General features: G+C 48.9%; 1 protein-coding gene across 3 annotated transcripts in view; it reads right to left on the bottom strand.

The window, feature by feature from the left end:
- Positions 1–683: 683 nt before the first annotated feature.
- The window catches only part of Deaf1 (DEAF1 transcription factor), a 31855-nt gene continuing 8589 nt past the window's right edge, over positions 684–23949 (bottom strand). Inside the window, exons 7-12 of one of the 3 annotated variants that reach the window (XM_032891458.1) lie at positions 20005–20131; positions 19478–19606; positions 19022–19150; positions 15885–16132; positions 7245–7334; positions 684–1111 (exon numbers count right to left, since the gene is read on the bottom strand). In XM_032891458.1, the coding sequence (XP_032747349.1) occupies positions 1007–1111; positions 7245–7334; positions 15885–16132; positions 19022–19150; positions 19478–19606; positions 20005–20131 (828 nt within the window). In that variant the 3' untranslated portion in view covers positions 684–1006. The remainder of the gene's footprint in view (positions 1112–7244; positions 7335–15884; positions 16133–19021; positions 19151–19477; positions 19607–20004; positions 20132–23949) is intronic. The other 2 variants (XM_032891457.1, XM_032891459.1) reach the window with 2 other exon arrangements.

The following is a 23949-nucleotide window of genomic DNA, read 5'->3' as shown; positions in this document are numbered from 1 at the left end:
GCCTCAGGTGCCTGACTCCCTGTTAAGCCTTGGGGAGAAGGCAGGGACCCACAGACTTGGGATCTCCTTACTCACATGTATCCCCCTCCCTCCAGTAACCTTGTGATTCACCGTGAGAAAACTGGGTTCTCAGGTACAGAACCTTCTGGCACAAGGAAGAACCACTCTCAGTGTGGGGTATAGCGATGACTTCTTACACACACCCAAGTGTGAAGCTGGAAGATACTTTTTTTTTTTTTTTTTGGTTTTTTTCTTCGGAGCTGGGGACCGAACCCAGGGCCTTACGCTTCCTAGGCAAGCGCTCTACCACTGAGCTAAATCCCCAACCCCTGGAAGATACTATTATCTCGCAGGATCTGTTTTAGAAATAGGAGTCAGAAGGGATGAGCTTATCCGTTCCTCCTAAACTTGAACTTCCCTGCACTGTGTAGGGGATGTGCAGGGTCTCCAAAAACCACTTCCACTAGAGAAACACAAGCTGAAAACTCCTCAGGAGTCGCAGGCTGGCCTGTATTAAGTGCTGGCCTCACGGCAGTGAAGCTGGGTCAACAAGAGGATTGCTGGAGGTCTATATCCACACAGCAGAACCCATGGCAGTGCATACATGGCCCATACTCACACAACCACGCCTCAGCAAAGCCCTCTGGTCGTTTGAATATAAAGTGGGCTCGGCAGCGGCCAGGTGTGGGGTGGGAGCTTTATTTACATCTTTATTAACAGATAAAACAGGTATGTACACGTGGCTAGGGCACCCCGAGGGTAGTGGGACACTCATGATCCAGGGAAGAAAGAGCACCGTGATAGGCAGAGGACCCTGGGCTGTGGCAGAGTGCCCCATCCTGCAAGCTGCCAGTGTTCCTTGGTCTCTGGCAGGAGTTTGTTTCCAAGGGCACAGTCTGTTAATAACTTGTCCGGCAAGTTTCCCAGGGCCCTCTTCTCAGCAGCCCCTAAAGTCAGAGCCTAAGCCTGTGATGGCTTCTCAGTAGAGCTCAGGGAGAAGCCTGGCTCAGACAGCAACTTTTTCTATCACACTTTCTTCAACATGGACGTCATCAGCCTGGACAGTGACAGACGCTGACTGGCCACATACATGCTGATGGTCTTTCCAGTCCTGGAAGAGAAGGCAGCCATGTTAGCGGGAAGGACAACAGGGACTCCCTGTGGTACAGAGGGGCGCGTCACCTGCAGATGGGCTAGCAGGGGGGCGCTTGGATGGGCCCTGGATTTCACAGTCAACCACAGAGGCTGCAGAGATCAGATAGCAGATAACAAAAGGCATTCACATAACAAGACAATATGTTCACATGTCCCTGGAGACAGGGTCTCTATCATGTAGCCTAGGCTGTCCTGGAACTAACTAGTAGACCAGGCTGGCCTCAAACTCACAGAGATACTCATGCCTCTGCCTCCGAGGGCTGGGATCAGGGGTGCAGAGGCATACATGCACACAGATATGCGCAGGAGAGCCAAAACAAGCACATCGTGAAGGCGAGTGGCAACCTCAAGATAGGCCTGCGTGTTTTCATAATAAAAAGTTGCCCCAGCCAGGTGCTGGCGGCACATGCCTTCTAGCACTCAGGAAGGAGAGGCAGGATCTCTAAGTTTGAGGCTAGCCTGGTCTACAGAGTGAGTTCCAGGACAGTCAGAACTATACAGAGAAACTAAACAAACCTTACAAAATTGCCCCAAGTTATAAAATTCATGTCACTGTAGCAGTGTGGGTCAGCAGACTATGTGTATCAGGCCTAGATAGGCACTAGACCTGGCAGCCATATTCCCGGCTAGATTCTTCTCCATAACCAGTATGAACTGGTGTGGGGCCTTGGCGCTGTATACCCTGGACAGGTCCCTAGGGAATTCTAGACGAGGAAGCCCAAGGCAAATGCCAGTGTCCACTCCAACCAACCAGCAGGCCTCCACCCAGTCTTTGAATAAAAATGTAAATATCCGAGACTAATTCTTGAAACCTCCAACCCTGGGGCTGGAGGATGGCTCAGCGGTTAAGAGCACTGAATGCTCTCCCAGAGGTCCTGAGTTCAAATCCCAGCAACCACATGGTGGCTCACATCCATCTGTAATGGGATCTGATGCCCTCTTTTGGTGTACACACATATATGCAGACAGAGCACTCATAGATAAATAAACAAGTCTTAAAAAAAGAAACAAAAACATCAAAAATAAAACACAAATAAGCAAATACAAACTGTTCTATCTTAAACTTCATTGTTCAAAAAGTCAGAATTAAAAATCAGTCTTGGTACCAGAAAAGTGGCTTAGTGGTTAAGAGCATTTGCAGAGAACCTAGACTCTTCCCAGCATTCACCTGGTGGCTCACAACTGCCCATAACTGCCCATAACTCCAGTTCCAGGCATTCAAGACTCTCTTCTGACCTCTGTGGGGACCACCCACACCTACCCCCATCCCCAGCAACACTCCAGCACTCGGGAGGTAGAGGCAGACTGATATGTGCATTTGAGTGTCAGCTTGGTCTGTACAGTGAGTTCAAGGCTAGCCACCATACCATAGTGAAGGGAGTTGGAGAGGTGGTTGGGGTGGTGGGGGTGAAGTGTGCTCATGTTGTGACATCATGAGTACCCGAGTTTGGATCACAGCATTCATTAACAGGCCAGGCATCCAGTATATGCCTGCAACCCCAGCTTCAAGAGAAGCAGAGACAGGGAGGATAGCTGGGCTTGCTGGCTTCCAGATAAGCAAGGCAGAGTTCAGGGAGAGACTGTCTCAAAGGAATGGATAGATACTAAAGAAACACACCTGATGCCTTCCCTCTCTGGGTCTCTCGGCAGGCACTAGCACACTCATGTACACAGATACACACATTTTGTTGCTGTTCTTTTTGAAACATGGTCTCTAGGTAGCTTTGGCTAGCCTGGGACTTGCTACGTAGACCAGGCTGGCCTTGAACTCATAGAGATCAGCTTCCTAAGTGCTGGGATTAAAGGTCTGTGCCACTATACTTGGCACCAGCATATACTTTTAAAACAATTTAAAAAAAAAAAAATCCCATTAAGTTCCCTTTTTGGGGATTAAAAAAAATTTTCCCCCTGGGTCAGGCCCCCAGCTCAAAAAAAAAAAAAAAAAAAAAAAAAAAAGAAAAAAAAAAAAAAAGAAAAAGAAAAAGTCTATGCAACTAAAAATGTTCCTGGCTCATGGATGCAAACTGTGATGTCATGGCTTGCTTGAAAATACTCAGGCCTGACTGTGGAGCAGGTGCTGACACTTGACAAGACTTTCTCAGAGAAGCCTGCCTCTATGGACACTTCAGATTCTCCAAAACAGTGAAGCAGAAAGGCCTGGCACTGTGGCAGGAAACAGACACAGGCATTCTGGAGTCCCTGGCAGACAGGTCCTGTTATGTGGGTAACATGCAGCAGGTATGTGGTTGAGTGTGCAAGCTATTCCCAACCCTCCCAGCTGACGGCTCAGGTGTGCACGCTGCAGATTTGGACACATCTTTTCCTGTATATGCCAACCCATATAATTAAAACCTTAAAGTTAACAATGCTTTTCTAATGCTGCTAGTTTGGGGATGGTTAGTTCTTGAAGTTCTGTGGCAAGAAGTCACCAGCTGAAGGCCAGCCTGAGGTACAGAGTAAACCCCCTATCAAAAAAGGCCAGCCTGGGGTACATGGTTAAACCCTGTATCAAAAAGAAAAGTGGGGGAGGGGAATGGAGACCACTTAGTAGAAAAAGTCACTTGCTGTCCAGCCTGATGATCTGAATTCAGTCTCCCCGACCCACGTGTGGAAGGGGAGGACCACCTCCTTCAGGTTGTCGGCTGATATCCATGTGTGTGCCTTGGAGTGCGTGCCCCCACTGACATGCTAAATAAGTAAATACATAAATAAATAAACAATGTAATTAAAAGCAAACAGACAAAAAAAAAAGGGCTGGGTATAGCTCACTGGTAGAGTACTTGCTTGTCTATGTTCAAACCCCAGTACAACTACAACAACAACAATAACAACAGCAGCAGCAGCAGCAGCAACAACTACAACAGCAACAACAACAGCAGCAGCAACAACAACAACAACAACAACAGCAGCAACAACAACAATAGCAGCAACAGCAACAACAACAGCAACAGCAACAGCAACAACAACAACGGTGGGCCAAAGGAGCTGGCTGCGATAGGCCATGTGCTGGGTGGTTTCTCCAGTATGAGACGTCTAGAACAAGCTAATGTACTTAAGGGAAGTGGATTATCCCCACCAGGGCCTGGGGATTGCAGGGGTGGGTGGGGGCTCCAGGCGTTCATTTGAGGGATGTTTCAAAATGCACTGGATTGTTGCACCCCTGTAAAGTTACTAAAATGCACTCACTTTATGGATATAAAGCAGGTGAGTTTTATGTTATGTAAATCAGAACCAACTAAAGTGTTCTGACACACAGCTCGCATGGGGTTTGAAGGAAATAAATGCCGTGTAAGTTAAAAGCAAAAACACGACGCGTCATCTCTTCAGGTGCCCAGTCGACACAGGTGAGGAAGTTAGTTCACAAATTACATTTGTTTAAAGTAGCCTCTGGCTTCTGGTCCTTCAGACCCCAGCCACTGTTCCCTTTGAAGCCAACATTGCAATTTTGGATAGTGACATTTACTTTAAAAAAAAAAAAAAGGTTTATTATTTTTACTTTATGTGTATGGGTGTTTAGCCTGCATGGATGTCTGTAGACCATGTTTGGGCCCAGTGTTCATGGAGGGGGAAGAGGGCATCGAATCCCCAGGTACTGGAGTTAGGATGGTTGTAAGCCATCATTTGTTTGCTGGGAACTGAACCCAGGTCTTCTGCAAGAACGGCAGTGCTCTTAACTACTGAGTCATGTCTCCAGTCCCCTACACTCATTTCATAGCAATTCAGATGAAACCAGCCTGGTCTACAGAGTGAGTTCTAGGACATCCAGGGCCATACAGAGAAATGCTATCCCCTCAATAAAAACTGAAACAAAAGAGAAAGCTGGAGTGTTTGTCTTTATTGACATAGGACATCAGAGGACAGCTGACTACGCATAGTGGCTCCAAGAAATGGACTCTCTCACCAAGATTATTCCTAGAATCAAGGCTCCCAGAACAGGAAGTGAGACAGGGGAGACAGAAGTCTGCACTGTGACGAGGTCTCTACTGAGCCTGTGCCTGCACTTCAGGCAGCTTCAGACAAGAATGAGGGTCCTAGGTTACCTGTGCTCTATGATCTCACCACCAGTGGCCCTGGCTCATGTCCCAGCATCCCTAAGTACCAGTAGAACAACTTGGCTCGACTTTTCTCAGTGCAAAAGTTTGTTAGTGGAGTTCAGAAGGCAAACTTCTAGCCAGGCGTGGTAGCCCATGCCTTTAATCCTAGCACTCGGGAGGCAGAGACAGGTGGGTCTCTGTGAGTTTGAGGCCAGCCTGATCTACAAAGTGAGTTCCAGGACAGCCAGGTTACACAGAGAAACCCTATCACCCTCCCCACCAACAAAAAAAAAAAAAAAAGAGAGAGAGAGAGAGAAAGAGAAGACAAACTTCTGATTTTGTTCCCCAAATCTCTGGCCCCTTGGAGACAAGTGCAGCTCCAGAGATATCTGGAGAACATGGGCCATACCACCCCTCTAGAACTTGGAGGCAACGGCTCCAGGGCAGCCAGGACGGCCAGGAGTCCATTAGGGTGGAGCACCGAACTCTCCTTGTGACAGGGGAAGCTCTCAGATACCTGCAGACCTCAGGGGGAGGGGCACATGCCCACTCCTTGAGCCACCCTCGAGCCTGTTTCCCCATGTCCACACTGTGTTAGCTAGCCAGGTTGCAGTGAGACACCAGGCCGAGGGTCAGCAGACACAGCTTGAAGCTGCAGTGGCTACTGAGCTCGCTCTACAGAGGAGCTCTTAAGGTTCCTACATCTTTAAAACACGGATTAGGCAAAAAAGAAGCAACCGAGTAAGTCAGTAGGGCATGAGGAACACAAATGACTCAACAGAGTACGGCGAGGCCACAGTAGCTGCCACAACCCAGACCCCGCTTCATGGCACTTCCTAGGATGAGCATGGGCTGAGACTTTGGGAAAAGTAAAAATGATGAGGTTACTGCTCCAGAGTGCTCTGGGGAGGGTAGACACTTAAGCATATGATGCTCTAGGTGTTCGTCTGACAGCCCACTCGCGCCCTAGGATAGTATGGATGTAGCCCAACACCATAAACTTATCTAAAACCGCATGAGATTTTTGTTTCACCCCCTCCACCACCACTATTGATTATGTAGTTCTTGAGTGTGTAGTTTGTCAATGACAACGTTATATCACGATAGATATCAAAAGGTTAGACATGCAAACAACTCTCTAGGGGTGGTAGCAAGCCTCAAATCCAAGCACCAGAGAAAAGGAGGCAACAGGAGGTTATGTAAGGGCAGCCTGGGCTACATAAAACCCTGCCTCAAAAATAAATAAATAAATAAATAAATAAGTAAGAAAAAAAAAGAAAAAAGAAGAGAGAGCTGGGGCTGGAGATGTGTCTCAGTTGGCAGACTGCCTGCCTAACTTAAGGTTATTCTTGACTACATATGGAGTTCTACAGCAGCCTGAAATATAAGAGACTCTGTCTCAAAGACAAAAAGGGCCAGGCGGTGGTGGGGTGTGCCTTTAATGCCACCACTCAGGAGGCAGAGGCAGGTAGATCTCTGAGTTCAAGGTCAGCCTGGTCTGCAGAGCAAATTCCAGGAGAGCCAGGGCTACAGAGAAACCTTTTGTCTCAAAAAACAAAAGAAAAAAAGAGGAAAAAACCTCTTTGCTGTTCTAAGAGTCAATGATTAATATAAACAGTGACACTGGATGACCATTCTTGCAATGTCTGTGAGGCCTACTGGGCCTGGACATGGTGAGAGGCCCTCAGGACATGGACTCCTTACCAGTGGACTTTGCCCAGTGCAGTACCACGGGCCATGTGCTTTCACCTCACATATCCAGCTGGGAGCCTGCGGAAATGGGAAGGGAGAACCCGGACCCAGCAAGATGTGTGTGGGAGGGACGGAGTAGGGTGAGGGAGCCTGCTGGGTATTCCGAGGGGAATCTGTCCTTCTGTAGAGGATCCAGAAGGCAGCTCTAAGCAGCCACTGTTCTGAACACTACTCGGACCACGAGCCTGAAGCCAGCGTTCTGGCCTGCAGGTGCTTGGAGTGAGTCCACCTGTGTAGGCGCCTGTCCAGGACACTAGATGTGAGAAGGCTGAGGTGATGCAGGCATGTGAGCAGGCACGCTACCTTGCGCTGGCAGAACGTAGAGCAGTAGTTAACCTTGTGGCAGCCGGTACACTCACTCATGGCCTCCCGGCCGCAGTTGACACATGACTGCTGCAAGAAGGACAAACAAGTGTCAGCGTCCCAGCAAGCGCTAGGCTCCATGGCAGCCACCCACGACCATCAGAGACACTAGGCATAGCTGTGGACTGTCCATCCCAGGGTTGATCATCTGTAGAACTGGCTTCCCTCTACCTGAGCTTACTCTGTCCTGTGAAGCAGGATGTCAGCCGTGAGGGGACAGAAAGCCATGCTGGGAAAAGTTCTCAACCCTCAGCACTCCTCCCGAGTGTCTGAGGGCCCAGCCTGCAGACATGCAGGGCCTGGCTCTGCAAACTCTGAGCTGCCTGCAGTGTGTCAGCTCGGTGTGCAGTGTGGGTCTAGTATCCCCAGTGGTCTGAGCATGCCCAGGGTTTCCCCCATGCCGCTCTTCCGTCACTTCATTGAAAGAGCACCAGTGGCCCAGTGTGTCCTGTACTTTTCTTTAAGTCACATTAGTGGAAGGTGGTTAATAAATGGAAGTGCTGGGGTTGGGGATTTAGCTCAGTGGTAGAGTGCTCGCCTAGCAAACGCAAGGCCCCGAGTTCCGTCCCCAGCTCCGAAAAAAAGAAAAAAGAAAAAAAATAAGATAAATGGAAGTGCTGAAAACAACCTCTCAGTGACTTATTTTTATGAAATAACTAATTATGTATGGCACTTGGCAACTGTGAGCTTGCTGTTAACACTTTCCAGAATGGAGAGAGGGTTGGAAAGATGGCTCAGTGGTTAAGAGCACTGACTGCTCTTCCAAAGGTCCTGAGTTCAAATCCCAGCAACCACATGGTGGCTCACAACCATCTGTAATGAGATCTGATGCCCTCTTCTGGTGTGTCCGAACAGCTACAGTGTACTTATATATAATAAGTGAATAAATCTTTAAAAAAAAAAAAAAAAGAATGGAGAGAACAAGAAAACCTGAGACTGGGCTACAGAGTTGGGAAGGGCATCCATTAGGGTACTGGGTCACGTAGGCCAAAAGAGCCATGGGCAGCAGCCTGCTGGGACCAACATATACAATATACAGATGTGACTGCTGGGCTCACATCTACTCAGTCCACGCTGATCACTGGTTTTGCAGGAACACTGGAATAGTTACTTGTAGGTGCTTGTTCTGATTTTTAGCTTCCTTCTGTGGTCTTCGCTGTGACCACCATCTTCCTATCGGTAAAGCATCAGTACCTCATTCCCTTTAGAAAGCATTAACTGCACATGGATCCTGAATTAGCTGCCTGGCTTCCAGCTCTGTACCAAGCCTCCAGACTCTGCCTCCACCTTAAATGACAAAACACTGCACAAAAGTCTGTAACTATGTAGACAGAATTGGCCAGAGCCAGGGAAGGCACTATGGGGAGGACTGGGGGTCCAGACACACAGCACTAGCTACAACCAGAAATATGTGACCAGACAGATCAATAGGGCAGGAGACAAATTGGTTGGTTAACTCCTGATTCTCATCCAGGAGAGCTCCTAGGTGAACTTGTTCAGTGACCAAGTCTGCAGAGGGTGAGAAAACAGACAATGGCAGGCATCCTAGCCCAGGCTACAAGAACTGCCGCTGAGTACAGGATGTGGTAAGATAGGATGTGTTTTCCTGCTGAAGCCTTCTGTTAGTGAACTCCATTGTGAGGAGAGCCAGTCTGAGCATGTCCAACAGACGCCTGCCAGACTTCAGAGCTGCAGAGAAGAGGGGAGCATCCTGGCCTATAGAGCTGCGGGAAATGCCACCCCTTTTTTTTTTTTTTTTTGGTTTTTTTTTTTTTTTTTTTTGGAGCTGGGGACTGAACCCAGGGCCTTGCCTTCCTAGGCAAGCGCCTACCACTGAGCTAAATCCCAACCCCTGCCACCCCTTCTTGTGCTGGGGTGGCGGTGTGCCCCAGACAGCCCTGAGCACAGAAATGGCAGCGATGAATCTCACTTTGGAGCTGGCAGTGTGTTCAGAGGCGGGTCAAGAGGCTATGATTGACAGGTTCCTGGAGAACAGCCTGTGCTGGCCACAGGGACCTTCTGTACTAATGCTGCGGCTTTCCTCAAAAAATGGAAGAGGGTCCCAGATCAGTGTCTTTATTCAGAGACAACATTCCACCATGCCAGCAGAGGGACACAAGTGACAGCCATCTGTGCTGTCACAGCAACTTCAGAAAGGTCCCCTGAGCTTCCTAGAAACCTACAGAGTCTTGAAACCACAGAGTGGCTTCCCGTGGATGAGCTTGAATAGAAGGGGGTCACCACTGTGACCTCCAGTAGAGGCCACAGAACTTCCTCTAGGGCATATGGTCTACAGAGCCCGGTGTGAGCCTGGGGCCTCTAGAGAACCACGTCCCAGTATCATGGCTAACACCTGCCCACACTCAGGGGGGCCCAGAAAGAATGGGTACACCTGTGCCCTAGAGTGAGGGCCGGTGAACTGTCGATTGGCACAGCACCCAGGTCGACTTCAATGTCAACTTACAACGTGGCCGGAAAATGAACAAGGACCAGCTGTGCCACCCACTGCTTTAGGCGTCACTCATTTCTCTTTTTTTTTTTTTTGGAGCTGGGGATCGAACCCAGGGCCTTGCACTTCCTAGGCAAGCGCTCTACCACTGAGCTAAATCCCCAACCCCACTCATTTCTCAACGATACAAATTGTACGTCACAGGTGACTGAGAACACCCCACAGAAGACCCAAGGAAGAAGATGAAAAGTCACCCATACAGCGCTCACTAATCCCAAATCACTCAACAATGTATTTGTCATCAGTTCTGCGAATGCTCTTTAAGTCCTAACTTGAACTTGGGACCTGCCAATGCTGGGGGGAGGCGGGGAGTTCACTGCCTTGTCCTTAGATAACCAGCTGTAGCTAGCCTGGAACTCACTTTGTACACGCGGCTTGCCTCAACCTCAGGAATCCATCTTCTCCTTGCTCCCGACTTCTTTGAAGGCTTTCACATTTTTATTCCGTCGTGTACATGTCTGAACATACATACACGGTACACATGCAGAGGTCAGAGAACAGCTTGCAGGAATCGGTTCTCCCCTTCCAGCATGTTCCTGGTATCAGACTCGGGTCACCAGACCCAGCAGCAAGCATGTCTACACACTGAACCGCCTCACTGCCCTCCCCATGCCTAAGAAGTGAATGGTGTGAATCTGTTTCAGCTACAGACACACCTACAGCTCTCCAGAGAAGGGCAGACGTGCAGGAGGCTCACAGCCTGTCTGTCCTAGCTGGCAGCTGATTATCTGGGTATTCTCAGTTCATCCTGGGGTTGAAAGGTCACAGGGAGTCTGCTATGTGACTGAGTCCAGGGATCAAAAAGGAGGGACTATTGAGCCCTGGGGCAGGTACTAGATATGGCTTGGTATCCTGAGCCGACAGGATGGGAGAATTCAAGGAGGGGGCCACACTCCACACTAGGTGTGTTCCTCCCTGAAGGACTCAGCCAAAGAGAAGTTCAGGGCCAGGGAAATGCACCAGGGACTAGACTAAACACCATTTTGCAGCAAATCTGCACAGTAGCTATTTTTCCTTCTGTCCAGGCTAAGGCCTGACTTGGCTTGTTTCAGTCTTGCTATCCTAGGTCTCCAGTACTTTTATTATGAAGTAAAGATCTTTGTCTCTCACACCTTGACCCCAAGATCATATGACTGAGTCCTGTGCCTGATGGTGGCCTGGGGAAAGAGAAGCCACTTCCCTCTAGTCTTTGAGACTTTCATGTGCCCCTCAGATCTTCAGGCAGCCCTGCTTCTGCTTGGTCCTCTCAGAGACATCCGTTCACAGAGCCCCAGCAGGTCTACGCCGTCTGGCCTTTTCTGTTTCTGAAGGACCCTGCTCCCTAGGGCAAGAGAAGCAAAGATCGTACGAAGATCCTAATCCTGACTCTCACTAGCAGTTTACAATCCATCTTCAGTGTCTAAAGCCTGTTCCTTTTGTGTGCATACTTGCTGGGGAGGCTGCAGGTGAAATGGGTAGAAGACAGACAGACATGCAGCTCCTGCCATAGCCTCGTTTTTCCAGTCTATTAAAATCATATAAGGATAGCCAAGTGGTGGTGGCACACGCCTTTAATACCAGTACTCAAGCGGCAGAGGCAGGTGGATCTCTTGAGTTTGAGTCCAGCCTGGTCTACAGAGCAAGTTCCAGGACAGCCAGGGTTACATAGAGAAACTTTGTCTCAAAACCAAAACCAAAAAGCATGTGAGGTGCCTTGGAATTCAGTACATATAGACAGTCCTAGCACCTGGGAGGCAGATGAAGGAGGCCAGCCTGGGCTACACAGCAACCCAGAAAGAAAGGTGTGTGTGTGCATCTGTGTAAGATCTCCGATGGCACCAAGTGGGAATGAAAGGCAATGAGACAGTGAGGGCCAGCCTTCATGGTGCTTGGCCATGGTTGTGCCTTACGGGCTGCTCTGACCGTCCCTATCTCTGGGTCAGAAAGCAGCAGCACTGGGGTAGACTGTCCAGGATGCTGTCGTCTAAGATCTGCTGATGGAAAAGCTGCAGGTAGAATGGTGACTCTCAGGAGGAGCATTCCCAACGCTCTTCAGAGGACACGGAAAGGAGGGATGTCACATCTCCTCCCTGAACACCTACTTCACAAGTGCAGTCTGAGGTCAGACTGGGGTGAAGGACATTCTTCCTTTCAGACCCATCCAGGCAGAATTCCAAAGGCCCCTTGTCCAGCACCATGGCACCTTTTTCTGAAGGCGTGGCCTCCACAGGCTACATAGCATGAGAGGGAAGCAGTGGCTGGCATCTGGGCACTGGAAGAAGCTGCCAGAACCTGGCCTACATACACACCTGAGGCCTGATAACTGAAAGTAGGAGAGCTGGGGCTGGAGGGCTGGCTCACCAGTTAAGAGCACAGACTGCTCTCCCAGAGGACCTGAATTCAATCCCCAGCAACCACATGGTGGCTCACAACCATCTGTAATGGGATCTGATGCCCTCTTCTGGTGTGTCTGAAGACAGCTGAAGTGTACTTGTATACATAAAATAAATAAATCTTTAAAAAAACCTAAGCTGAAAAGAAAAAGTAGAACAGCTGTGTGCTGCATGCTGTGTGCCATGTGCTATGTGCTGCACATTGTATGCTCTGTGTTGTATGCTGTGTGTTATGTGTGTGCTATGTGCTGGCTGACACAAACTTACTCTATGTGGGCCAGTGGGCCAGTGGGCCAGGTTAGAGGCTCCAGTAGATGGATGACTAGAGGAACAAGCCAGTGGACAGAAGCCTAGGGGTTGTTCCTACAATGGGTCATCACTTCAGGTGCCAGCCATGAAAAGGGAGCCTTGGGCATCCTCCCTCAAAGGAGCTGGGGCTCAACAAGAAAAATGGAGTAGGTGTGAGTGTCTCCTAGACAAGCAAGGGAAGAAGACAAAATCCTCAAATCTACAGACTCATCACAAAGCAGGACTGCCTGGGCTGGACTGACTTAACTGGAGGCCATGAGCAAGTGAAAGCATTATGGATTTCTCGCCTAGCTGCTTAATAAACACCAAATCGAAACCCTTGGAAAGGGCCCTGGTCAGCTCAGCTGGCTGTGGGGAGAAAGCCAAGTACTCTAACTGTGCTGCCTGACTGGCTTGAACTTGCTACGCAGCCCATGCTTTCCTTGACTCAGTCGCTGATGGAATCAGAAATGTGTGAACCATCACCACGCCTAAGCTCTGTCTGTGCCTTTCTATCCCCTGATCAGGTGTCTCTGTGACTGGATTAACGCCTGTGAAATAACTGTCTTTCCACCCAGCCCCTAGGGACAGCTCCTTCATGAGTCTATGAGATCAGCATTCCCAAGGTAGTCATCCCACTGTTGTATAGAAAGGATCCCTCAGGGATGAGCAGTGGTATCCCTGGTCAGCAGCCAGGAAGACAATAGTGGAGGCCATGCTTTCTTCTCCAGGACTTACAAAAGTGAATGCTAAGTTCATTCTGGAGAAGGCAAGAACAGATCTTCCTTGTCAAGGTCTGAGCAGACGAGCTCCTCCCATACCTGTACCGTTTAAATGCTCAGCACGTAGGAAGTGCTCTCAGATGCATGGGTTAATAAAAGACCCTGCGGCTACTCAGCCAGCTTGGTTTCTGCTGGACACAGTGTCCTTGACAGGCAAGGGCATCTGCTTTTCTGCCCTGTTCATTTAGTCTGTGCACATGTAATCACGCATACACAAAACCTCAGTGTTAAAAGTGGCATATATACAAACAAAATCCTGTAACAACTTGCTTCAGCTAGGCTAAATTTGATCTCTTTTAAAATTCCAAATAAAATGTGAAAGCTGGCAGACTCAGGGCCCTCCAGCCATGTTAAACTAACTCCTGCATTACCTCCTGCAAGCCCCTCAGTGAGGCTTCTCAGCTGGGCCTAGCGCACAATCCCTAGTGGAAAGGGTCCCACATGATCTTTCCACCCCAACACAAGCACCATTTGCCTTCTGAACCTCCACTTCCTAGGCTGTGGTCAAGCAGGACTGCTTGCAAATTAAACTGTGATGGCAAGTGATTGTTTTCTCAGAGAGCATGGGCTCAGAGAAGGCAAGTTCAGTGATGCCAGTTGTGAGTTTAGGTGTTGGTGTTTCAGCCAATCTCAAGAAAATCCATACTTTTTCTACAGGTAAGAAGAAGACACCTGAGCTGCTCACCATGATTCCCTCCTCCTCCCACTTCGTACATTCAGGGAGCCATGTATAGTGCCTTCCTATAGGATTTTGCGTCCATGTCTACTGAGGTGCCAGTAGGGCCTCTAGTTCAGAACCCTCCAATGCACAAGGGCTCAGGGACTAACTGCTGTGGCCAGCACATTTATCAAAGTCATCATATATATGTTGGGCTGTGTACCCAGGAGCCAGATGGTGACAGGGTTCTTTACCTCCCTCTGGTCTGTTCCCAACAGTCGTGTGACTCTGGTCACACACCAGCACTCAGGGCCTGTTCCCAGCATCACCAGATTCAGTATAGGACCAGCCACTGTAGCCAACTGATGGTTAGTGGTTTCTTTTTCTCAATATATTTTTATTTATTTATTATTTGTTTGTTTTTTTCTTTGAGACAGGGTCTCACTACATAACTCTGGCCTTCCTGGAATTCACTATGTAGACTAGGCTGGCCTCGAACCCATAGAGCTCCACCTGCCTCTGAGTCCCACGTGCTGGGGTTAAAGGCATCCTCCACTACACCCAGCTTGTTAATATATTTATAAAATGCCTATATCCTGTTAATCATCAGCCACACTGATGATAACTCATATATACAGTGTTTCACTTGCATGTATGTATGATCACATGTATCCCGGAGCGCTTCGGACTGAAGGAAAGCCTGAAGAAGTAAACAGTGTCAGTTACTGTGACCTAAGGATGCTGCAGAAGGCTGAAATAACCCGAGGAAGTGAGACACTATCGAGTACATAGCAATGTTCATCGAAACACAGCACACACTGCAGCACACAATGAACCCTAATGAACTTAAGCAGGAGACGGTGACATGGTCCTGAAAACCAACATGGAGTAGACCAAGGCAGGAGGATCATGAGATGGCCAGTCTGAGCTAAATAGAAGATCCTGCCTCAAAAATCAAGCCAGGCTCCGTGGCTTATGCCTATAATCCCAGTACTTGGAGGTTGGAGGGAGGAGGACCCCGAGTTTAAGGCCTCATTTGCATAGCAAGTGGGAGGCCAGCCTGGGCTCCATGAGACCTTGTCTTAAAACACCAAGGTGGGTGTGGTGGTATACACTTTTAATTTCAGCATTAACCATGCTCAGCCTGCAGGCAGAGGCAGATGGATCTGAGTTCAAGGGTAGCCAGGACTATACAGACTCTGTCTCAAAAACAAAAGAAACAAAATCCACGTAAAATAAGCACACACAGCTAACGTCCCACAGAGAACAGTCTCCAGAGCCTCATCTACCTGAGAGTCCCACGTACTTCGAAGGGATCTACATTAAGTGTGAAAGTCGGCCTGCATCAGGCCATCAGCTGCTTCTCAGATCTCTGCGGGGGAAAGGAAAGTCTCCACAACTGCTGCTGGGATAACTGACGGAAACGGACCTCACGACACACACGTGCTGTGCTGAGTGAAGGACATGAGAGAGGAAAAGGAGGCTGCCAGGCCCTGCGCTGCTGTGGAGCTCTGCACTGCTCAGCCCTGACCTCTGACGACTGAAATCAGGGTGGTGTAAGGGGTAGGAACGCCCGGGGTGACACTGGGAGCCACTAGGGTAGTTGTCCTCACCAGTGTGGCTGATGATTAACAGGATATAGGCATTTTACTGTGGTTGAATTTTGCTAATAGCCATTTGTCTTTGAATACACTGGGCTCTGGTGCTGAGAAGCTACAGGGAAAACATGGTAGCTGCAAGGTCATAGCATCCTCCATGGCCCACAGGAGGCAGGGCAATGCAACAGCAGATGGAAGACAGTGTGTGCTTATGTATTAGAGCCACACCAAGTAACACTTTCCAAGTTAAAATATGAGACATGTTTTACTACATAAAAGTAGCCTGAATGTAGAAACACCTATGAATACCATGCATTCACATGCTATCCCAGGGTCAGGGGAGGATGATGGTACAGGTCTGAGCTCACATTACCTCCTTCCTCTCTGCATCAACCTGCATTCTCGCCTGGGTCACAGCAGCTTCCCTGCAAGAGCTCGCCTGCTTGGCTTGTTCAAACAACGTCTTCAGCTGCTGGGCTGTGTTGAGGAGGGAGTTGACCATCTCTTCCAGGTACAGCCAGCTCCGATGCTCTGACATCTCCAGCCCACTGACCACGGTGGGAGAGACAGCTTTGGTGGGGGTGGAGGGCGGCACGGCCAAGGCGGGCAGCGATGTCAGGACTGGAATGTAGAATGTGGGATAAACAAGAGATTAGTGACTTCCAAGCTTAGCCACAGCCCCGGTGTGAGGATGGAGATGCACTGGACATGAACAATGTCCCACTCTTACTCACATTCCCACAGGCTGTCAGCCAAAAGCCTTCCCCGAGAGCCGATCGCTTCTAACCTAAGGCCTACAGCAGAAGCTCACAGACAGTAGAAAGGGCAGGCAAGACACTCACCCAGACAAGGGGCAGCCATGAAACATACAAGCAAACAGATATAGGACAAACACACTTTGGGCAGGGAACAGAGACATTCATCAGCCAGCACCACACACAGGAAAACCAAGGCTTATCTGGAAAGTCTTTCTGGGGTCTGCAGTCAATCGGAAGTAGCTAAGGACAGTGAGAGTCATGATTCTCACAGCTGGTAAAGAAAGCCACAGAGAGAGGCAGAGGGGGACAGGAACACACTGTGATTTCAGGCTGCACCTTGAACTCCCTCTGCAGGTGGGTCTAGAATAGAGATGCATGTGTGTGTGTGTGGGGGGGGTATAAAGCGCTTTCTACTCCAGTCTACTGAGAAGTCTGGAAGTTGACACGCTGTGAATCCCAACACGTCAGGGCTTCTGTAGAATGCTGTTTCTACTGCACGAAGCCTCTTTCCAATTCCCTTGAGCTGGATAAGGCACCCAGTCATCCCAAAAGCCTGTACTCAACAGTTCCAACCTCTGTGATGTAGGCCGGACATACCCGTGGCTTCTGGAAGGAGAGGGGGTGTAAAACTTGGGATGGGAGCTGGTAAGGTTGCTCAGTGAGTAAAGCACTTGCAGCACAAGCATAAAAACCTGAGTTCGAATCACAGGGATTCAGGTAAAATCTAGATGTGACATTGAGGACACAGGAGAGACTGCTCAGGCTCTGAATGACAGCTAGCCTGGTATTGGCAGTGGAAAAGCAAGAGGCCTGTGCCAAACAAGATGGAAGATGAAGACGGATACCCAGGTCAGTTGTGACCTCCACATACACATGTTATAGTGAATCAGGACATCGTAAGGCCACATTCACATACACATAAATGTGCATTAAAAACACACATGCTGGGTACGGTGGTGCATGCCTTTAACTCCAGCACTCCAAAGACAGAGGGAAGTAGATCTCTGTAAGCTCAAAGCCAGCCTACATAGAGAGTTCCAGACCATGTTATAGAGTCAAACAACAGAAAGGAACACTATACACACACAGAGAGATGGGGGGAGAGGGGGAGAAAAAGAGAAAGACAGAGAGGCAGAGACAGAGACCAACTGACTAATGAAAAACTTGGGATGAACCTCAAGTGTCCAGTTAAGTCAGAAAGCCCCTGCAGTGAAGGGCAAGTAACACAAAGACCACCTATGTAGCTTCTGCTGCCTCATACAGGGCTCTAAGTCTGGGAGTGTGAACAGAAGCCAGGACAGCAGCCATTAGGACTGACTAAAATGGGAAGCCCTATAGCCAACATAGTGGGAAGGGTGAAGAGGCACTGCAGACCTCAGTGGTCTCAGGAACCTCCCATGAGACTTCCCCACCCTTACTCAGTCGTCAGGGTTACCCTCAGCAAGAAGACGGGGCTCGGAAGACACAGGATCCCAGGCAGCCCCTATCACAGGCCTGTCCCATCACTAACAACCCATTCCTCAGGAGCCAACGTCACAGTGCCAGGGTAAGGGACACGCTGCACAACAAGTGTTGATAACCTCCAACCAGGCAGGTGAAAGGCCAGGTGTCAACAGGACAGAGCTCACCCTGCCACTGGGGACCACCAGTCACTGGCTCATGGGTGACTCGTAAATGCTGACCTAACTCCTCAGTTTTATACCATCTTTTGTGTGTGTAGGAAACAAAATAAAACACTGAAGCATGTCGGGTAATACCTGCAACTACTCGTAAACATTTTAGAGGAGAGGAAGAAGTTCTTTGTGTTATATTTACAAATTTTTCGAATGTTTGAGATCTATTTAAAACCCTATTTTAATGTTACTAAATATCTGTGGTCTCCTGCAAGCTGAGTGCCAAGACGAGCAGGGGAGAGCACACCCTCCTAGGGCAGGATGGGACCCAGCCCACAGCAGAGACAGGGAAGAGGCTGACACGGCCTGGAAGCAGTGGAGTCTGAAGGAGCCTGACGGACGGAAGAGGTCAGATAGGGTAAAGGGAAGATGATGAAGCAAGTGAGGGAGGACTCCATCTTGTCTTTAGCGCTTGGAGACAAGTTTCTCAATGCTGAAGAACTTGACAAATGCCCATCAGCAGGGGAAGGTGCAGGTAACATTTTATCTATAACATGTACCTTTAAAAAGTATACTGACACAGAAATTGGCCTAAGATGTGCCACTGAGTGAAAACCCAAAGTCAAGGGGCCCACAGAGAGGGTCATCTCAGCTCTCAGCTATGGGGACACAGAAACTGGCAGCCCCTCACACCAGTCACAGCTCGATCTGATTCCATGGCTCGTCAAGGCAAGGAGATAGTCTGCTCCCACAGCTCTGTTGGGGTGGACCTGACAATACCAACAATAGGTCCTGTCAGTCACCATGGAAGCAGCCCGATGCAAACAAAAGAAACCTTGTATGTGAGTGAACAGCTCAGTTGTGTCTAATAAAACTTTATTTGAAAACACAGGCAGAAGACTGAACTTGTCGACCCTAACCCAGAACTTCAAGAGAAAAAGCAAACACATCAGCACGAGCCCTATTTCATTCACAAGAAGCAGTTCTAAGGCTGGGGCACTGGGTCTGAGGTAGGGCACTCATCCAGCATGTATGAGGTGCTACTGGGTTCCACCCCAGCAACACAAAGAATGAAAATCAAACAAAACCATGATTTTGAGGACTATAGCTTACGTGCACATACATTCTTTCATACTCACCAATTTTGGGATGTGATGTTGGCAATGCAGCTTCTGGAAATGGGGCGATCTGGCAGCTGTCCTGATAGCCAGGGTAGTGGGGTTCAGGGTGGCCAACCCTGCAGGGGGGCTGCACGCCTGCCTCTTGCACTGAGAGAGAGAGGCAGACAGACTCAGCACAGCAGATTTAATTCTAAGTCCCCACAGCTGCATACTCACTCGAGAGACCCCGGCCCTGGGTGGCCGCCAAGCAACCTGACTATCTACTATGAGTTGGTGACACACCGGGATTCAGGTGGTTGAAGAAATACAAATGCCACCTGTCTCCAGCTCCGTATGTTGTCACAGCACTACTTCTCCCAGCCCACCAGGTTCCTCTCAAGAGACAGTCCTGCTCAAGGTCTCCACTGAGGGGCCAGGCAACAGAGACCAGCACGGGGGTTGGGGACATACAAGGCAGATCCCGAGACAACTTACCTGTGGCTCCTGCAAAGACATCCCCTTGGGCTGGGCTCTCAGAGATGACAGCAGTGGCCTCCACAGTGGATGCTCGGTCGAAGGTTAGTGCTCCAGAGGTAGTGATCTGTCCTGAGGGTGTCACAGTGACTGGAAAGGCAAAGGGGGTGTTGTTCATGGCCACGTCAGGCACTGGGCCTGACGCATGACTGCTCTGTGCAAAGGTGCAGGCTTCAGAGAGAACCCAGGAGTTGGGCCAAAGCAGACACAGGGACATAGCCCACACATGGTATGATATCAGGAAGTCAGTGACCGTGGCTCCTAGGGGAAAGAGCCAGAGGGTGGGGCTCAGGCCTCCATCCACACTGCCAAGTCTGACTATGGGGCCAGGGAAGTGTGTGCTCCAGCCAGAAGGTTAAATGTGAATGAGTTTTATAAAATACTTTGCAGTTTGAATCAAAGGAAAAGACGTTTCATTGTCAGACTGTCTCATTAGGTAGGACAGGATGACAACTCAGCAAAGCACTGCTCTGCTCTGTAGCACTCACAGGTGGTGGCCGCCGTGGCAGGGAGCAGCGTGATGTTCTTGGGGGAATCCTTCTTAACTGGAGTCGTGGGCAGCTCATTCTCTTTCTTGCGCCTTTTATAGGGGACGAAGAGCCTGACAGGGCCACTCTGGGGGAGAAATGTAAAGCTGACCAAGGGCACCATTTGAAGGACACCAGCTGCTTCCCACTGCTTATCAAATTAGTGACTCTATTACTACTGCAGGGAGCAGAAGCCCACGGGAGTCCTCAAAATGGCAGAGAAGACATTTCCTCAAGAAATGCATGAACAGCACTGCTGCCAGGCAAGCTCACATCCTCGACATCTGTAGCTTCAGATTCTTAGAAGAAAGGAAGTGGGCCCAAGTAAAGGAGAACAAGGAAACCCACAGCCTGAAATGAAAGTCACCAGCAGTGGGAAAGTCGTGCAGAGCCATCTGTAACTCAAGGAAGCAGCTCTGCGAGGAGGCACGGCGCAGGCCTATAATCTCAACACCCAAGGCAGAGGCCAGAGAACTGCCCCAAGTTCAAGTCCAGCCTGGGATGCAGTGTGAGAGCCCACATGTCCAAGTCCAGCCTGGGATGCAGTGAGACCCCACATGTCCAAGTCCAGCCTGGGTTATAGTGTGAGACCCCACATGTCCAAGTCCAGCCTGGGATGCAGTGAGACCCCACATGTCCAAGTCCAGCCTGGGTCCCACCTCAAAAAGAAAAAGCTCAGGGGCTAGGCAAAATGGCACAAGCCTTTAATCCCAGCACTCGGGAGGTAGAGGCAGGTGGATCTCTGTGAGTTTAAGACCAGCCTCATAGTGAGATCCTGTCCTGAAAATAAAAACAGCTCAGTGGTGGAGGACAGCACTTGCCACCAAACGTACCAAGACTGAAAACCTGAGTTTGATCCCTGTCTCCTTCCCACATCATCACTAACCAAGAAAATCCCTTACAGAACTCCCCACAGAATATCCGATATAAATAATTCCTCAGTTAAGATGCCCTCTTCTAGGTTTGTTAAAAATACCCAGCACATGCCTCCACCTGGTGAGTGCTGACATAGGTGTGAAATTTATGTGATGCAAGGGCTTGAACGCAGTGGCTTTGTGCATACTGGCAAACATTCTTCCCACTGAGCCACATCCCTAGCCCTCCCCCATTTATGTGGTTCTTTGGCATCTGAACGTGCACCTCCCCTGGCTACAGCTGCTCTTTGCTACTGTGCTGTGTGGGCTGTGCTCCTTTCTTATCTCCCTCTCTTAGTTTAGTTGAGAACCAGACTTACGGGCGACACACTGTGGCAGGGATGGATACTGACAACCACTACCCCTGGCTTTTTGCTCTACTGTTTCTTGGGGTCCATGTTGTCTCCGGCCTCTGAGTTCAACCTGGGTGTGCAGCCGCTTCAGGTAAAAGTAGGCCTGGCTGGCTGGCTCTGTCCTTGGCTTCTCTACCTAGCAGGTGCCAACTTTAGGGCTCCAGAGTTCCTAACAGACTCCTGGCATGTAAATAGCCATTGTCCTAGCATTGTCGAAGGAAGCCTCTGGAGCCTGCTCTCAACCTGAGCAGGGTCTTCTTGGCTGCTGCTTTCCTTGCTCTGGTGTGGCTACCAGTTTTCCCACTGTTCTCAAAATATTCTTGGCTTCGGACATCCCTATAGTCTCTTCATCATCAAGCAAAGACAGTTCATCAGAGGAGATGCAGGACATCTGAGATGATGTGACCCCTGTGTAAAGCTGGTTTTTCAACCCACAAGGGGTTGTGACCTGCAGGTTGAAAATGCTGTCCTGGTGGAAACCAAAGCTTAAAATCCTACAAAGCTGGGCTGGAGAGATGGCTCAGCGGTTAAGAGCACTGACTGCTCTTCCAGAGGTCCTGAGTTCAAATCCCAGCAACCACATGGTGGCTCACAACCATCTGTAATGGGATCTGGTGCCCTCTTCTGGTGCATCTCAAAACAGCTACACTGTACTCATATAAATAAAAATTAATAAAAAAAAAAATAATAATAAATAAAAAAAAAAAAAAAAAAAAATCCTACAAAGCCCAGCCTACTGAGCAGTACTTAATGACTGTAACCTTGGTTCCATGTCTTAAAGTCTGGCTCTATGTCACAAAGATAGTCCTATGTGTTTCCTTCTAAAATGTCACCGCATGTCCTCTCCTGGTTAGATCTTTGCTACTTGAATTCACTTTTATCTGCAGTGTATTTTGGATCAAAGTTCATTCCTTGTCCAGAAACATCTAATGGTTCAGCACATGTTGGAAGGCTGGGGTTGGCGCTGGACTCTGCTCAGTTCTCAAGAGGTCCCTGATCCTCCCTGCTGACACACTGAAGATTACCACTGCAGTAGAGAACTCGCACAAGCCCACGGTCACATGAGCTTGGCAACCCCAGAGTTGTCCTTTTCAATTTTTTTCTGAAATAGGGTCTCATAATGTAGCCCTGGCTGGCCTGAAACTTACTGTGTAGACTGAACTGACCTCTCATCCATAGAAATCCACCTGCCTTTGCCTACTGTACTGGGGTTAAAGGCATGTGCTACCTTACCTGACGTTGAGACTTCTTTTTCAAAACTGCTTTGGCTATTCTTTTTCCCCCTTTCATATAAACTTTGGGATCTCTGTACCTAGAGAATCCTGCTGAAATTCAGATTACACGGGGCCTGTCGGTTTGGGGAGTTAGCTCCCTCACTATGCTAAGCCTCCCACCGGTGAGGCAGCACGACTCGACGTGTCCAGGCTTTGCTGACTGCCTTTATCAATCAGCCCTTTCTAGTTTTCACAACACAAAGTCCACCATGTTTTATGAGATTGATACCTAGAGACTTGTGCTTTACAGCAACGTCAATGGTTCTGTGTTGTGTCCTGAAGCCCTTGAAAGACCAATTCCTGTGATACCTCAGAATCTCTGACCATCTCCCATTAGTGTTGTTTGATTGAGTTTTTGGGTTTTTGTTGCTTTTTTTGAGACAGGATCTTTCTGTGTAGTGCTGACTATCCTGGAACTTACTCTGTAGAACAGGCTGGCCTCGAACTCACAGAGATCTGTCTATCTCTGCCTCCGGAGTGATGGATTAAAGGCATGAGCCACCACTGACCCCAATTTTTGTTTTGAGTACTTTTTAATGATGTTTAGATTATATTATTTTCATTAAGGTTTTTATAGTAGAATTATATTAAAATTAAATAAGTTCTGCATAATGACACCTCCTATAATCCCAGCACTTGGGAAGCAGAGGCAGGCAGATCTCTGAGTTTGAGGCCAGCCTGGTCTAAATACTGAGTTCCAGGATAGTCAGGGATACACAGTAAGTCTGTGTCAAAAACAAGCAAATAAAAAATTTTTAAGTATAGGGGTTGGGGATTTAGCTCAGTGGTAGAGCACTTGCCTAGCAAGCGCAAGGCCCTGGGTTAGATCCCAGCTCCGGAAAAAAAAAAAAAATTAAGTATACTTGGTATTTACAGCATCTCTCCAATTACAATGTCTTTCTGCCCCACACTCACATGCAGGTGGACAGCACTACTGAAATCACTGAGCTATGAAAAGATAAGAGGAAATGAAGGTGAAAAGGGAACATGCCTAGGAGGGCACAAGGGAGCAGGAGGGGGAGTCAGAGGTGTGTGTGTGTGATCAAGACACTTTGTAGAAACATGAAATTGTCAAATAGTCTAAAAATATTAAGACAGGGTTTCTCTGTACAGCCTTGGCTGTCCTAAAATTTGCTCTGTAGACCAGGTTGGCTTTGAACTCATAGAGGTCTGCCTGCCTCTGCCTCTCAAGTGCTAAAATTAAAGGAATGTCTTAAAATTTTCTCTCAGGAGCCGCACTGAGTGTTAGAGCACAGCTGCTCTTGCAGAGGACCTGTGTTGGATCCCAGCACCCACAAGGTGCATCCCAGCACCCACAAGGTGCATCCCAGCACCCATAAGGTGGCTCACAACCATCTACAGTTC

This window comes from Rattus rattus, chromosome 2 (genome assembly GCF_011064425.1).
Source record: "Rattus rattus isolate New Zealand chromosome 2, Rrattus_CSIRO_v1, whole genome shotgun sequence".
NCBI lineage: Eukaryota > Metazoa > Chordata > Mammalia > Rodentia > Muridae > Rattus > Rattus rattus.
The sequence above is the reverse complement of the archived record's forward strand: the minus strand, read 5'-3'. Positions and strand labels throughout refer to the sequence as shown.